The sequence below is a fragment of the Nomascus leucogenys genome, chromosome 11 (genome assembly GCF_006542625.1).
Source record: "Nomascus leucogenys isolate Asia chromosome 11, Asia_NLE_v1, whole genome shotgun sequence".
Lineage (NCBI taxonomy): Eukaryota > Metazoa > Chordata > Mammalia > Primates > Hylobatidae > Nomascus > Nomascus leucogenys.
The window spans coordinates 51,561,143-51,578,172 of NC_044391.1; the positions used below are offsets into that span (position 1 = coordinate 51,561,143).

The window sequence follows — 17,030 nt, forward strand, 5'->3', positions numbered from 1 at the left end:
CTCTACCCATCTCAAACACAGGAATGGAATGACTCTTTTTTTATTGCTGCTAAGATATTGCACAGTATGAATTATTTTAATAGCCTCCCTCATTCTGCAAAATATTAGGGTACAATATAGAATAATATATTGAGCTTATTTAAAATTTTAAGGGAATAGAAAAATACATATTGTATATTATGACCACCAACCTGCTATGTTAAAGCCTTTTGCTTCTCGGCCTCCAGTAAAATAAGCTCAGTGTTCTAATGTTCAATCCCTGTGTAAAGTAGTTCATCACAAAACTATCACCCTTACTTTAGCACAACTGGCTGTCACTATTCACATAAAACAGAAAAATAAGTTACCATGGAGACAAAGCCAATTCTTCTCTCCAGAATGGCTGATTCTTCCAAGTCAGAACAGATTTTTACCAGAAAAGTCACATAAAGTATGCACAGAAACTGGCAGTCCAAATCTGTAGCCAGTAACTGTACAGGTAACCATGTATAGATTATCATTCAATAGAATACAAAAACAAATATTGCACTGAAAGACAATCCTATGTAATCACTATTTACAAAATAAAACCTTATGTCCTTCTAAACAGTGTAAAAGTTTAAATTATGTTTTCTACCTCTACTTAGTGCTTTATTAATGGGGTGACCACACTGTTTGACCTATTTGCTAAAATTTGCTAGACCTCCAGGAGAACATATGGACATCCAGATGGGTTGCTGTAATGTAATGCCATTATTCTAAGGATGAAGTAAGGTATAAACATAATTTGCATTCTTTTCCATCCTTCCTGTGAACCTTTCATTAGTTTCATTTTTAATTCAGACATCAGAAGGGAAGATAATACCTTGCTACCAAAGCCCAGATGCCAACTAATTACTACAAGAGACTCCAGTCCTGACATCACAGGCCAGGCCTCTGAACATGCTCCGTCTTACTCAGTGACCCCACAGTAGTGATTAATAGGTTGACTGCTAAGCCCTAAAGAATGTGTCAGATCTTAGGTGTTCTCTAGGCTAATGCAATTAGCATTGTGTTGAACAGAATATTTCAGCTACTTGCTAGAGAGACTCATTATACTTCATAGTAAACTATGTCTTTTCACCTTATGTTCTTTAAATTTTTTTTATAATCATCAACCTAAAAGGGTCCTATAAATATAGTTCACATACTATAACAAAATTTAAGTATTTTAAAATCAAATAGTGATTTTCTTCTACAATAGTGAACCCCTGTGTTGTATATAAAGCGAAGTTGTTTTCAGAGATGCTTGTTACAATGCAAGTTTCTGAACTCTTAACAATAGCAATCCTGATAAAAGGGCATTTGGGATAAGGCCTAGGACTTCATTATAACAAGACTCATGACTCAGAAGCAAAGCATTCTGTAGACCACACTTGAAGAAAGACTGCAATGTGAGTAACAGGACTAATACCTGTGTCTTAGATTGACTATATCAGACTTTTTTTTCTAAATAGTTACTATGTTTCTGAAAAAAATTATCTGCATCCACATTAAGAAAATTGTTTCCACATTAGATTATAATTTTAAATGTGCCAATTATTTTTGGTTAAAAGATTAGAAACTAATTATCAGGATAAGACACAGATGTTATTTCCAACAAACTATATAAACGTATAAGATCTATATTCAACAGTGAACATGGGAGGTAAAAGCATTTTCATCCACTAGACAATGGGCCTAGAATTATGTTTCCAGTTTTAAAAGAAGGACCAAAGGTGAGCAGAATTTCTGCAATTCCTGACTTTTCTCTATGGCCAGAGATGAAACGTTTACATGTTTTAGCCCTGATAATGGAAGCCTTTAGGCAATATTCCAGGTACTTACTTGGATCTCACATAGACATTGCCATCATCAATTACTAAATACTAAGAATTTGTATGTATCTAGCATTACTTTCACAAAACAAGCATATATAAAATCTCTGTTAATATTTAACTTAGACATATTTTATTCATCTATCACCCTAAAAATTTTAAGGCAGATTTTTCCAAATTTATAACTATTTTAACAAACTACCATTTTCTTCATGAATTTCAAAAGAGTTCTTTTGTGCTTTTAAAAATTTATACCACATATATTAAAATAGAAAAATAAGCATGAATAAAAGAAGAACATTTATTTGTAGTAAATATAGTATATTTACTTTTTATAATTTCATATTGAGATTTAGTGGTTTGAGAAAGTTAATTATGCCATTGTTCCTTCTAATGTTCCTTTTAGATCCAGCCAGAGTGTGGAGGGCTGTCATAGGCAAGTCTATAAACACATGCTTCTTTTGTTTAATGGAGAATGTTGAGATACCAGGCTCTGTCTAGGACTGGCTTGATGTTATGTAGTTCTGTTTCTTCTTTTGGGAAGGCTGTGTTTCCCAGCATCCATGGCCCCTAACTCTGGGTAGGGCAGTATAAGAGTTTTGATCAATAGAATATGTACAGAAATAATGTTTATTCCTCCCAGGCCTACTCCCTAAAATAATCCAGATGATCTTCCATGCTGTCTGCCTTTACTATTTGTCCAGCAGATGGAGCAGATTTAGAGAACAACATACAAAGCCTTGGGTGATGGAATAGCCACCTTTTTTAAACATTGCTTCAGCAAGAAGTAACCTGTATTGTTTTAAGTCATTGAGACTCTGAGGTCTGAAAACTAACAGAGAATGTAAATTAAGATTTGGCTTAACTAAAACAGTATATAAAATTTTGTCCCACTGACGAGTTAGTCAACTATCTTCTCAATAAGGAATTATGACTATATAAGATCTGAAGTTCAAATTCAATGGACTTATATTAATTCACTAGAAGAGACTGTTTCAATTGTGTTTAAGAGGCAACAAAAACTTCTATATATCTTAATATTAGCACGTTTTGGAGCTGAAGTCAAGACGACTGTGTGCTTCTCTAGCACAACATCGTTAAACAACACCTGTCCCACAGGATACAGGAATATCTACTCTACAATACCTACTGTTTCTATGGTCATAAGAAATAACATTCTTACAATCTATAAAACAACTGTCCAAAGGAGATTCACAGAATGTGTGTTAGAAGTAGAATTTTGCATTGACACGCCCAAATAGTATTTAAAGGATACCTTTTGATACTGGAAGAAAAATGCACGTTTAACCTAACCAAATGGATAAGGGAAACATATGCTGTATTAATATAAAATCGCTATGTATAAAAAGTAGAAAACACATTCCAACACCAACACACATAAACACACATACAAACACACACAGAATTATTTTAGGATCAACTGTTTACCATCATAGTACAACAAAAAGATAATGTCCTAAAGAATAATTATTATGTTACTGAACAAATGATGTTGGTGGAGGTGGAACACAAGCCACTGAGCTGAAGTGGAAAGAATTGAATCAGGTTTATAGAAGGCCTGGGCTAGATCGGGCTTTGTCACTCTCTAGATGTAAAGAGAAAGATATGAGAAAAGAGACCATAGGTGTTAAATGCTTGGAGTTACAGTCTCTGTTTGCTACTAACAAGTTGTTTGACTTGGGAGAGCTATTGTATCTATTTCCTCAGCTATGGAATAAAGAGAAGATAATACTCATTTCACGGATCATTAAGAGGATTAAGTCATATCACACATATTAAGTACTTAGGCCTTGGGTGAAAGTAAATATTACTAAATACTGGATATTATAGTAATGTTACATCTCCATGACTAAAAGCCATATTATCCTTACTTGAAAAACAAGAAATCACAGAAGATATTGATATAATTTCTTTAAATGACTATAGTCTGAGTCTATATCTATCCCTTAAAGTCAAATATCCACTTGAAAAATAAAAACTCTAAAAGATATATTTTAAGTAATGACTTTCAAAAAATTCTACAAGAGAGTCTCATCTGCTATTGAGATTGATTTAAAGAAAATAGGTGACATCATAAGGCACCAATAATTCCAAATTTTTAACATTTGGAAGTGGGATGGTACTTCGATTTATTCATTATCCTTCATGACTCATACCCTTATTTGAACATAGAATGTAATAAGATAATTTCCAAGCAACAATTTAAGTTAAAAAGATGTCATATTTAATGAGTCTTATAGAGATAAATAATTATTTCAGTCACACAAATTTGAATGGGTCTAGAATGTACATGTTAACCCTTCACTTTTGCAGCTTAAAATGATGTACTTTCTGGGCTTATAAACTGTCAGCAACTTAAATTTTCTTCTCATTCAGAAGAAAGCATTTCTACCAGAGGTAGCAATAGTGAAAAATGACATCAGCAACATGTTGTGCACTTTATTTCAAACTAAATGAAGCAGCTTCACTTGGAAATTCCATTATTTAGTAAATCCTGCTTTGTGCTTATAAATTCTTATTCAAGCAAATCCTCTATTAAGACTCAATTTGAAGCAAATAGCTTAAGATGCTGAATCACTAAAATCATTGAAATTTCAGTTCTAATTATACTTTTCATTGGTTTTAAGTGACTATAACATAAAAACAGGGTTTTAATATACCAAGACACTATATGTAAAACATTGTGACATGGAGGAATTATTTTCTTAATTCAAGATTCTATTTATTGCAAGAAGCTTACCTCCTGCATACATAACAGCCAGCATAATGGATGAAATCCATGCTATTTCACTGTAGGTAGTGTGGAATATTTGCTGAATTTCTTTGAAGAATACGGTGACGGCTTTGGGGAATGCATAGGAAAATCCAATGGAGATAAAAGCTGCTCCAACCACAATCCAGCCCCATCCTCCATCTGGAGGTGGATGCACAGGTGGGGCACTTGGCATTGGTGGCATTTCTGCTCCTCTAATGAAAATTCAAGTAACCTATATTAAAAATGAAATAACAGTTTAAATTTTATTTCCCCTTTTGTTTACCACTCTTGATAGTCACCAAAATAGTACTTTCTAGTTAAAACTACAATAACATATGATTTTTCATGAATATTTTTCACACTCTTATACTCAGAAAATTACCAGAAAATGTACAAAAAAAAATCAATGCAAGTTATATACCTTTGATTATTGTGGGCTAAATATTTAAATAATTTAATTTGATTATTGAAACAAAAATTACTCAAAGTGAAGAATTTAGATCTGAACTGAAGTACCATTTTACATTATACATCAGATATAGCTCTAAGATAGATCGCATACATATTCTACTTCAATCACCGGTTGTTTTAACCTCATTAATTGATACTTTTGGTCTCATTTTTCCTTCCTGTTTAAGGCTAAGCCAAGGAACGAAATGATGGATGCAAAGCCTTTTGACATGATCTATTGGCTTTTTTTATTGCTTTCTGTTGTCGACGCTTTTTGATGATTGTAGAGATAATTCTAACTCACTCTTTTCTTTTTCTTTCTTTTTTTTTTTTTTTTTTTTTTTTTTTTTTTTTTTGAGACGGAGTCACTCTGTGGCCCAGGTTGGAGTGCAGTGGTATGATATTGGCTCACTGCAAACTGTGCCTCCCAGGTTCAAGCGATCCTCCTGCCTCAGCCCCTAGTAGCTGGGATTACAGGCAGGCGCCACCATGCTCGGCTAATTTTTGTATTTTTAGCAGAGATGGGGTTTCGCCATGTTGGCCAAGCTGGTCTCGAACTCCTGACCTCAGATGATCCACCCACCTCGGCCTCCCAAAGTGTTGGGATTACAAGTGTGAGCCACCGCATCCAGCCCCCACTATTTTTTAAAAATAAAAATTCTATATTTAAGGTATAAAACATGTTTTGTTGTACATATTCATAGCAAAATGATTACTACAGTCAACCTAATTAACATACCCCTTGCCTCATAGAGTTACCACTTTTCTTTTTTGTGCTCAGAACACCTGAAATCTATTCTGTTGGCAAATTACCAGTATACTATACAGTATTACTAAGTATACTCACCCAGTAGTTCAAGGCTGCAGTGAGCTCTGATGGAGCCACTGCACTCCATCCTGGGTGACAGAGACAGGCCCTATGCCTAAAATGTTTTTTAAGTAAAGTAAAATAGCTAAATAAGACTTTTAATTGCCACAATGATTTGTACAGAAAATATCTCCTTTTTAAACATTTTTTATAAATATATTTTACATGTCTTATTCATATACTCATACATCAAAAAAATTAGCTTTTTTATATATTTACTTGTATCTATTATCTATTTATGGGGTACAATGTGATGTTTTGATATATGTTTATTTTTTAAAAAGCAGTCTCAAATTACTCTTTTATAGGAAGTAGAGGTATAAATGATAAATACACCTACCATTCTATTAGACAATGTAGGTGAAACAAATTTCAAAAATTGTTAAATGGTATGAAAAGGGCAAATCCTTTTGATTTTTCCAAGAAATTACAATAAAATAAAATTTAAAGTTATTCCCGACTAAATACACACATAAAATATGGCTTTAGATGCAGTGGCATTAATTTGATGGAATAGTTTCAAGAGTTCCAATTACTTATCTTACTGCATTAATGCACGATACTCAAAGTAACCTATAATGTAATCTGTAGGTATACAAAAATGAATAAGGGGATCTCAATAAATACTGCATACTTATTATGCTAAATAAATGCTTTTTATTTTCAGTAAGTATTCAGTTTAGTTTCAATAAAAGCCTTTTAAGGTATTTTTTCTATTTTTTAAGTGTGACAAATTTCAGAGATATTAAGAAGCCTGACCCAAGAAAAACAGTAATAGCAGGATTTCACTAATCACTGCTGACTCTACAGATAATATAAATAGAATTAGAAATAAGACTACCGAATGATATAATTTAGGGAGAAAAAAAAGCAAGCAAAAAAATCCTCGGCATTTTTATTACATCCTCTCTGCATATCTGTAGTATTCTTCTTATTGATCAAAACGGTTATAGGCATCTGATTTTCAAAAAATGAATAACTTGAAAGATTTTTTATAGGTATACATTTGTATGTTAGAAGCCTACCAAAAAATGTCTTGGAAACTATAGTGACAAAGTCAGATGAAAGGCTTTAACCACAAACAAATAATGCACATAATGTAGATCCTAGTCAATCACAGTAATTGGGGCAAAGCCACTTCTATAAGTTAATGTCGTGCAGATGCTAAAAATCGCTACAATCAACCCAAAATACCACACCTCTCAAGAATTATTTTGAGATGGTTTGTATGTCTTCAGCATGTGTACAGCTTGCTTTTTAATCATTTTTGCTTTCTTAGAAACATGAAAGTTTTCTGTCTGCTATCTATCTATTCATCTATTAATTGGAAGATAGGTTTATTTCTCCTTGGTCATCAGTTAACCTAACATGATGAGTTTACAGCACATGTGCATTGGAAATAGTATCTTTGAAGATGTATAATATTTAAGGAAAAAAGAAAAGGAAATAAATATTGTAAGTATTAGTGAAACCAGTTGAAAATAGCAAATGATCTTTGAAAGTTGTCTAAAGAATCTGAATCTATATATTAGTAAATTTTATTACTATATTTTAAAGTACCTATTTTGTTGCTTGAAAATTAAAAAAAGAAACCCTAGAAGAATACTGAGGAAATACCAAAGGACATTTATGTGGTAAACTACTCTTTGTTGTATAATCAGCGTGTAAAAACAGTTATGGGGCTTAAAGTCCTCACTCTGCAGTTTTCCTGCTTGCATAAAGAAAACTAAACCATCTTTTATTACTAATTCATGAGTTTAAACTATTGTAGTTTTTATCACATCTGCTACAGTAAACATTCAGAAATACAACTGGATGATTTATTTCTCACTCACTTCAAAGATCATAAATAACATTTCTAAGTAATCTTAAACCTATATTTTAAAATAATAATATCAATACAAATATTATAATTTGTTAATACTCAAATCATGTTATAAATATGGGATTTCCATTTTACAGACAGGAAACTACGCCCATAGGAAAGTAAAAAGGTGTGTGTAGACTCACACAGTAAATAGGTGTCAACACTAGTATAAATTCTATGAATTAGAATTTTCCCAGCATTTAAATATGCCCCACCTTAAGAAATGTATCACTCTTACATTAAAATAATTTGAACTTATGACCCTTTAAAAGCATTCTACTTGGTTTGCTCCTATACAAAGAATAAAATAGAAGAGAGAATGTACACATACACACACACACACACACACATATACAATTCTATTTTCTAAAATTCTAGTTTATTATGAAATTGTACATTTAAGCCTATTTTCCTTTACATGGTTTCATCTTGTGGCATGAAAATTAAGCATAAGAGCTTCAAATGCTAGGAATACTGGCTCCATCATTTACTCTGTAACACTCAGTAAAGTAATAAAACTGAGTCTGTGGTTTCATCTGTAAAAACAGGATAATAACTATATGGCATGACTAATATGTACTAGACAAATTTACCTATCATTATCCTAATTTTTCTTAAAATTATACATAAAATGAAGATGAGTGAAGATCTTAAAATTACATTTTTGAAGAGAAAAAATATATATGTGACTTTCCAAATTACATGTCTTTTATTACATTTAATGTAAAAGCTATAACTTTTAAAAGCCAAATCTTAAAGTGAAATTTGCATGACGATCTCGAGTGTCAAAAAAAATTGCATGAAGTGTACCTACCTCACAAGAGTAATATAAGAATTAAATGAAATAGTGTATGCTTGCCTCAGATTAGTGATCTGCACATAGTTAAGTGTTCAATAAATCATAGTTGAGGCTGAATGTGAAATCCTCCAGAGTTTCTCTAAAAATATTAAATAATTTTAGGATCTTCAGAAAATATCAATAGCCATTTTTAATCTAAACACCTCTGTGTATCCCTCTCTGACCACATTGCTCTTTCTCTACCAAAAGGCAACAACTATCCCGAATTGTATGATGGCTTTTAACTTAATTTTATTTATACTTTTACCATATATGTATGTGTGTATATGTATATGTGTATGTGTTCCTAAATTTATATGTAATATATAAACTAAATATATTATATTTTATATAAAATTTGTATTACCTAAAATATATATAGATCAGAGTCAAAATTTAATTCTTAATAATTAATAATTAAATAATAATTTAATAGTTATTAATATTTCAAATATATATTACATTTTATATATTATATGCATGTAATAATATGCATATGACGTATGTAATCTTGGAAACAGTTTTTTAATTTAATATTATAATTTTAGATTCAGACATGATGCACATAGACTTATAAATCTGATGTCACAGAGTACAGTTGATTCTCATTATTCATGGAAGCTGTGTTCTATAAAGTCACCATGAACACTGAATTACCAAATGCTGAACCGCTGCACATAGTAGAAAAACAAGGTTAGGTTTATGTGAGACTCTGATCACATTTTCATCAACCAATCAATACAAAACCTTGTTTTATGTGTGTTTCTGCTTAAAGACACCTTACTTAATACATATTGCTGATTCAATGACATTGAACTTACAGCGAATAGCACTGTAACTCATGTCTGGATGAAGCTTATCTAACACAAATATTTTTTCTATAAGACACTTCACAGTTTTCTTGTACTGAGGAATGCTAGACAGCACTTCAGCATTACTCTTAGGGACCATTTTAAACAGCAAGATCACCAACAAAAAGCACAAAACGTGAAAAACATGGTATTAGACTATAAAAAGAATACTGGTTTACAATATGAGAGAGAACTAAAACCAGAAGGCAGGGTCTTGCCTTGTTTGACTTCAGCTGGGAATGTAAGTGTTGCATAACAAATTTTTTTGCTGTTCTGTGCATGTCAGCAAATGATTGCAAAAGTGCTGTGAATCACAAATTTCTGTGGATATGCAAATTTACAAATATGGAGCCATTCATAATAAAGATTGACCATATGTCATTTCTGAATATACATGTGTACATATTTATATCTGTATGTAACCTATAACTAAGTATGTATAGAGATTTGGACTGTCTCCAGGTAGATGTCATTTATACTTCTATGAACATTCCTGCACTTTTCTCTCTTGGGGCATTTGTGCAAACAATTCTCCAGAGATACTGGATAGGAATTATAGAAGATTTATTGTAGAAATTTACACTGAAACCAGCAGTGCATAAGAGTTCTCCTTGCCACATATCCTGACCAATGCATAATTTTTAAATTTTTTCTAATGCAGTAGACATGAAAAACATCATTGTGGTTTTAATGTGCATTCTGTTATTACTAATAATTTTGAGTATCTTTTCATGTAGTTAGAGCCATTCTGTTCTTCAAATACCAGTTCTTTTATTTTACTAGTTATGCTTACACCAAAGGAAAAAAGATTCCAACTTGTCCTAAAATTTGGAAGTTTATGCATCGTATTTCTACTTCAGTAATTACCCTACACATTTAGAATAAATTTTCACTTAAAGATTAAAATCAGTAACTATTTATCATTTGCCAAAGATATAAATACTAATTAGCAATTTAAAATTTAAAAAATAAAAATTACATAAAGAAAAACATGTAAATCACCCACAATCCTAACACTGAACTATTGTAAACATACTGGTGAATACTCTGCTATAGCTTCAGTTATACATGTTTACATAATACATTTTATCCAATTGAAAATGACAACAATTTTAAGTTATATCAAAATTACGTGTATAAATATGTACTAAAAGAAAACAACTTCTAACTCATTAAGTATTGCTAAATATTTTCACAATCAGATTATGATTCTTCTGAATCACTTTTTGAATCACAGTTTGCAATAGCTGTGTTTTCTTACACAATATCCTCCTCTGGCCTAAAAAGAGCCTCCACGGTTTTCATTTCTACAGAGTACTCCATTACTGTCTCTAGAAATTTCTTTCAAGCTGCTTGGGCCATTTTAAATTTTGACACTGATGTTCTTCATCTTACCAGAAAATATCAACAGAAGATATTCAGTGAACAACAGAACTTATATGCCTTCCTCTAATGGTCCACAAATGGTTTATTGACTGAAATATCAAAAGACTGAAACTGTCCAATCATGATCAGAAACAATTATTAAAATGTGCATAGGCAAAGGCCATGACTCTGCCATTCCTGCCACCTTAGCAACAATGATCATGAGATGCCATCCAGCGTAAGACATCTTCATTTCAAAGATGTTAAAACTTGAAATATGTGCTTCTTAGAATTGAAGACACAACAAATGCAGTAAATATTTACCTGTATATATGTATATTCAATGTGTGTATATATTTATGTATATAAATTTAATAAAAATGTACTATATAGAAATACAGTTTTAAGATTTGAATTTCTCATTTATTTGGATTTATTTAAAAATCATAAATAGTTGCATAATCAGTTTTAACAATATTTCACTGGTTAATATTCTATAAATTATTTCATTAAAAATCCAGAACTGTTTAGATTCTTAACTTATCTCAATATTATAAGCTATTGTAATAAGTACTTTTCTTATAGTTCTGATTTCAATTTGAATCGTAGGGAAACATAGATTTTTACTCCAAATTCCTGATTCTCCCAATGAATAATTTGGAAACATCTACAATATTGTTGCCTTCAAATAACATTTCTACTGATTTATTTACTACCCATCTTTCCCATCAGAGTCTAAGATAACAAGTCAATTACTGTATCCCAAGTTCTCAGTACAGTTATTAGCATATAAGGTAAATAAAAGATAAATTGATCAATAAATAGCTATAAATATTTGAAATTGGAAAAAGAAAACATTTCACCCATTACGCCATCTGCTGTCATTTTATCTCTGTAAGTATGAAGTTTCAGGTTTCATTTTGTAACAAAGATAAAGAGAAATAAATCGAAAGAAAATGTTAGGCCCATATATGTTTGTCTGAGGCAGACTTTTTTTTTTTTTTTTAACAGTCTTTTCTAGACAGGGGCAGCAATATCAAGGCAAATGCTGGTAGCAATTATGGTATAAGTGCCTGAGACGAGGTTGGCTTTAGATAACATCCTAAATGAAAAGTAAAGGAAAGGAATATTTGCTAAATGTATCTTGACTACGGTATATACAAGTAAATGATGAGGCCACCATCCAAATTCAGAAAAGGACTAAAAAACGGAAGCATCAGAAAAACTGAAAGAAGTAAAAATGGATAGTAATAGCATATACTACCAGCCCTTTCCTTCGACTCTTCCCATTTTTCTATCTCAAACACACATACACACGTGCACCCACGTGCGTGCACATGCACACACACAACTACATATTCACCTCCTCTAAGTACCAATCATATCCCCAGACATATTTTAATGCACAAATGTTCTTTAACAATTCTGAATGACAATAGGTGACCTGCACATCAGCCTTCCATAGATAATCAACTGTTTCACATTTCTCTACATTCTGGCCTGAAGGAATATCACCTAGAAATTCTGATTTATATTGCCTATTAAATTCATGTTTTTCTAATGTACTGCATGTTCGTTCTCTGAATTGTCAACTACTTAAATTGTTCCTGCTTTGTTATAAAAGTGAAGCTATTTTCTCAGATGCTACACAAATCATTCCTTTCAAAAGTTTCCTTGCCTTTAAATAAAAAACATATGATTAAGCATTTTTTCTCCTTAATCTTTTGTTTTTGTATTACTTTTTTTTTCCACAGTTCATCAATTTATTTCTCATTTATATGATATTTTACTCTCTGTTTTCAGCATATTTCCTTGATTTGAATGATAACTATGGGTTCCAGGGTGCAAGGCGCCACTCACATACTTCTTCATTTTCTTATCTACTACTTATTTTGTTTTTCTTCATATAAAATGACATCTTATTATCTCTCAACTGATCTGTTAAAAAAGAGACCCAGAACGAATCAATTCCAAAAACTCCAATTCCAACATTGTCACCTCCTCTTTATTAGTGACTCTTGAGTTGACCAATTGTCAAGATCCAAGTCATACACACTCATTGGCTTCATGCTTTTTTTCCCTATGCCCAATTCTGTAATATTTTAATACAATTTATATCTGTTGTGTCTTATTTCTTTTAACAAGCACAGCTTGTAAGCACAGCCAAGAAAAAGAGAGTTAAAAGTATAGTTTTACGTGTTGATAGATGTTCACTTGAACAGATTTCTTTGGATTATATGTGGAATCTTTAAGCCTAGTCACTATACTTTGAAGAGTGATATTTGAAGGCAATACAAAGGAAAAGAGGTAGAGTAGATTTTAGATTGTCTAAAGAAATAGAAAAACAAATTGTTACATACATATTTAAATTCAATAAGCCTAATTAGAGCCACTGCCTTTAAATCACCCCAATAAATTTTGAACATCTTTTAATAATTAGCAAAATTGAATATATCTTTGTCAATACAATAATAGAACTAAGATATGACTAAAATGACCAAACATGTGCATGAGAAAAAATTAAAATAAAAAGTGTAAGATTAAAAAAATTAGGTTTTGTTTAAAAAAAAAAACAGTAGATTACAAGCCTATGATTATAAGAAAGAAAATTCTTATTGGCATTCGCTATCTGTCACTCAAATAATTACCTATACTCATTTAAATAATTTTCTCTAAAATTCAATTAAATAAATTAAATATCCATTGATGATGAAAATAAAAAATTAAAATATAAGTATTAGAAATACTGTCAGTATATACACAGCTTATAATAAGACAGACTGGGTTTTAGGAAGGAAACAAAAATTATTTTAGAGATCTTCTGATTTAGAATTCACACTTCCTAATCAAATCAGGGCAACAGAAAAATATGCTAAATCTCTAATCCATCTAGTATCTTTGTTTCAATTTAAATATAGGGCTGAATATATAAAATTTAGTACCTAAGAGTTTGTTTTGTTTGGACCAAGGCTTTCTTTGCCCAGATCAAAACTAAGAAAATGTCAATACTTCCCATTAAAAAACCAGTGTCTGCCTTACATCCAGGGCCACCTATTCTAAAGTGCTGAACAAAGGCAACACAGCCACCAGGTCAAATGAGGTTTGTAAGAGAGGATGAAGAAAGTGTGATCCGCATGCCAAGTCCATAAGAAATGGAGAGTGGAGACTAGGAAGACTATGAGTAAAGAGGCTTAAAAGTCAGGGATAAACACTGAGAAATTCATAAGGATGGAACTAAAGGTCTAATTTGTGTTAGGAATGAAAGATTCACACTAAATGGGTCTCCTGGGCCTGGGATTAGAGCAATGAGAAGAGGCTCATACATCAGCTCTGGTCCTACCAGGAGGCTTCGCACCCATCGGTGGCTTTTTAAAGCTGGGTAATTCGAGAATAGCAGCTCCATCCCACCACAAGTAACCAGCTCATCCAAAGGTAGAAAACCTTTATATTTTGAGGAAATGTATTTTCTATCTATTTCCTCTGGCAGAGAGAACTTCCCTGGCTTCAAGGCAAAGCCTCAGAAGAGAGCCTGAGGCATATCTAAAAATTAGATTTTGATCTTCCAGTCTATGTGCTTAATTACACTCATAATTTATACAGGCTCCATGTGGCAGCCCTCCAAGAAAATAAAAAAAAAATTAATATAATTTATACAGGCCAGCTTAGGGACCAGATAAAAGAGATCTTGACAAGTCCAAATTATATATGCTCACCAACATCTCTGTGAAATTTCACAGCACCTTAACATAATTGACCCATTTTCTTCCAGAAAGACTAACTCACATCCAGAGTTCCTTTCAACAAATGGGTAAATAATCCAGGAAGACTCTGCTTGATAGTTATATCTATATTAATCTATGTTACATCCTTTTCTTTACATACATTAAACTATCATCATATATTTCATATACATTTATGCAGATATATTTATACAATGCATTTACTAATCTTTAGTTTTAAAAATGAAAGTTAGTGTTTTAGTGGAAACATTAAAGATGAGGAAACATAGAAGCAGAGAATAGTATAGTTGTTACCAGGTGACTAGAAGAGGAAAATGGAGAGGAATTAGTCAAAGAAACAAAGATAAAATTATGCAAGATGAATAGATCTTAGAGATCTACTGTACAGCATAGTACCTGTAGTTAACAATACTCTATTGTACACTTAAACCATGTGGTATGAGGATAGATCTTATGTTGTGTGCTTTTCAAAATGTAACAATAGTAAAGAAGGCAGGAGCAAACTTTTGGGTGTGGATATATTTAAGGCATAGATGGTAGTGATGGTTTCATGGGTGTATACTTATCTCCAAACTAACCAGGTTGTATACATTATAGACAGCTTTTTATAAGTAAATCATACCCCATTAAAGTGGTTTAAAAGTTTTTTAAAAAAGGTAGTGTTTTAGAGTTTGTGTGTCTGACTACAAAGCATGTAGAAAACCAACAATCCTTAAGCCAGTGAGAAGGCTTTCCTTCAATTTGGAAAAACCATTATTTAGAGGACTGCTTCCTGAAGTCCAAGTAGGCATAAAGTTTATTCCAACTACAAAAGTAGCTTTTAATTATTATAGCCAGAAGTTGGGCTTTGCCGTCTGCTAATTTTGATCCTCAGTAATCACACATATGCCATATGATTTATGATGGGCTTTACTTATAACAGGGCGCATAAAAAATAAACAATGTTTTAAGAGCTTTTTATTTTTCTAAAAATACAAATATTTTCATAATCCCATGAACTCCAAGGAACTGGTATTTTGAATCACGTTTTGTAGATGAGGGCATAAAGGATCAGAATTGCAAAGTGACTTTTTTAAGTATAATGTCTAGTAGGTGACCAAATTGCTACCACAACTAGTTTTTTTTTTTTATTAGGGGCTTTGTTGCTGATTCCACTATAACACAACATGAAAGCTAACTCTTTCTGCATACAATTATACTCCTTCGGTTTTATTCCTCTGGGAATTTCCAAATTTCAGTTCTTGCGCATGTCCATTCTGATGGTCTTGTTCATCAGAATTTATATTCTTATCTTTGGAATTCAAAAACTACAACTATCCTTCAAAGTCTTTTGAAATTCATCATCTTTCCAGCTTATTTACATCTGTGCTGTCCATAATGTTTTTGAGTGTACAGGCTCCAATATAATACCACTGTTTACAAGAGTGACCTGCAAGTGTTTTTCAACAATTTATGTGGTGGGATGGATTGAAGCCCAATAACTTTGCCTTTTCTTTTAGAATCAATACGGGTTGATTAAACTATGAAGAAAAATATGTAAGACATAGGAGTAATGAAACTATTAGTGATGATCCATGGCTAGACTATAATATTGTATTCAAGGCTCCTGCAGTCACATAAAATATTAGAAAGTTCCTTTATTTATTTTGTGAATAATCTTTCTTCAACTTCCGAAACCTAAACCAGCATGCCTCCATTCTATGAAGTCTTATCAATATTCCATGCTATCCAGAAGTTTATATTTCAAAATACAGTTTAGAAACAATGTACTCAGCAAACTAAGTCCCAAAATAATCAATAGTTCTTAGACTATTGGTTTCACTATAAATTCCTCTAGAAGCCCTACAGTTAAAGCATGAGTTTTTCTCTACATCCTACTTATAAAGTGTTTATAAGTAGTAAGTTATATTATATTATGTTTTCACCTAAATGAGTTAATTTGTTCTCAAAGAATAATTGTCTGGTTTTTTAGCTATTTTCTTTTTTTATACAAAAGGATATAGCAACATCGAATTAAAGTACAGTGTTTAAGTTTAGGTGACAACTCACCCAATTTTACAAGAGAAATTAAATTGAACCAAATCTTTTCTTTCCCAACATATAATTAAATTAAAATTGGACTCTAATCCCGAGAGGCCATTTTATTCTTCAAGGTGGACCGTCTCTTAAATCCTATTGACTAATTTACTTTGACATCTAGACAAGAGAGATATCAATAGTGCATTGCCCACAAAATGTCAGTAACACAAAACCTGTTTTTAGACTAAACTATTGCAGTGGTTAAATGACTCTGAGAATGCTAATTGGAAATAAGGGTCAAACTAACTAAAAATGCTTTATAATGGGCAAGTTAGAAAAAAATAATATAAACCAGTATGTAATTATCTATGAAGAATTGGAAGTGGACCTCCCATACCAAACAATTCCCCTGATTTCTAAT

The 17,030-nt window shown here is 31.8% G+C and overlaps 1 protein-coding gene across 1 annotated transcript in view; it reads right to left on the reverse strand.

Annotated features, from left to right (window-relative positions):
* Positions 1-17,030, reverse strand: part of SLC16A7 (solute carrier family 16 member 7) — a 177,483-nt gene that overhangs the window by 63,963 nt on the left and 96,490 nt on the right. Inside the window, exon 3 of the mRNA XM_012510262.2 lies at positions 4,597-4,843. Coding sequence (XP_012365716.2) covers positions 4,597-4,813 — 217 coding nt within the window. The 5' untranslated portion in view covers positions 4,814-4,843. The remainder of the gene's footprint in view (positions 1-4,596; positions 4,844-17,030) is intronic.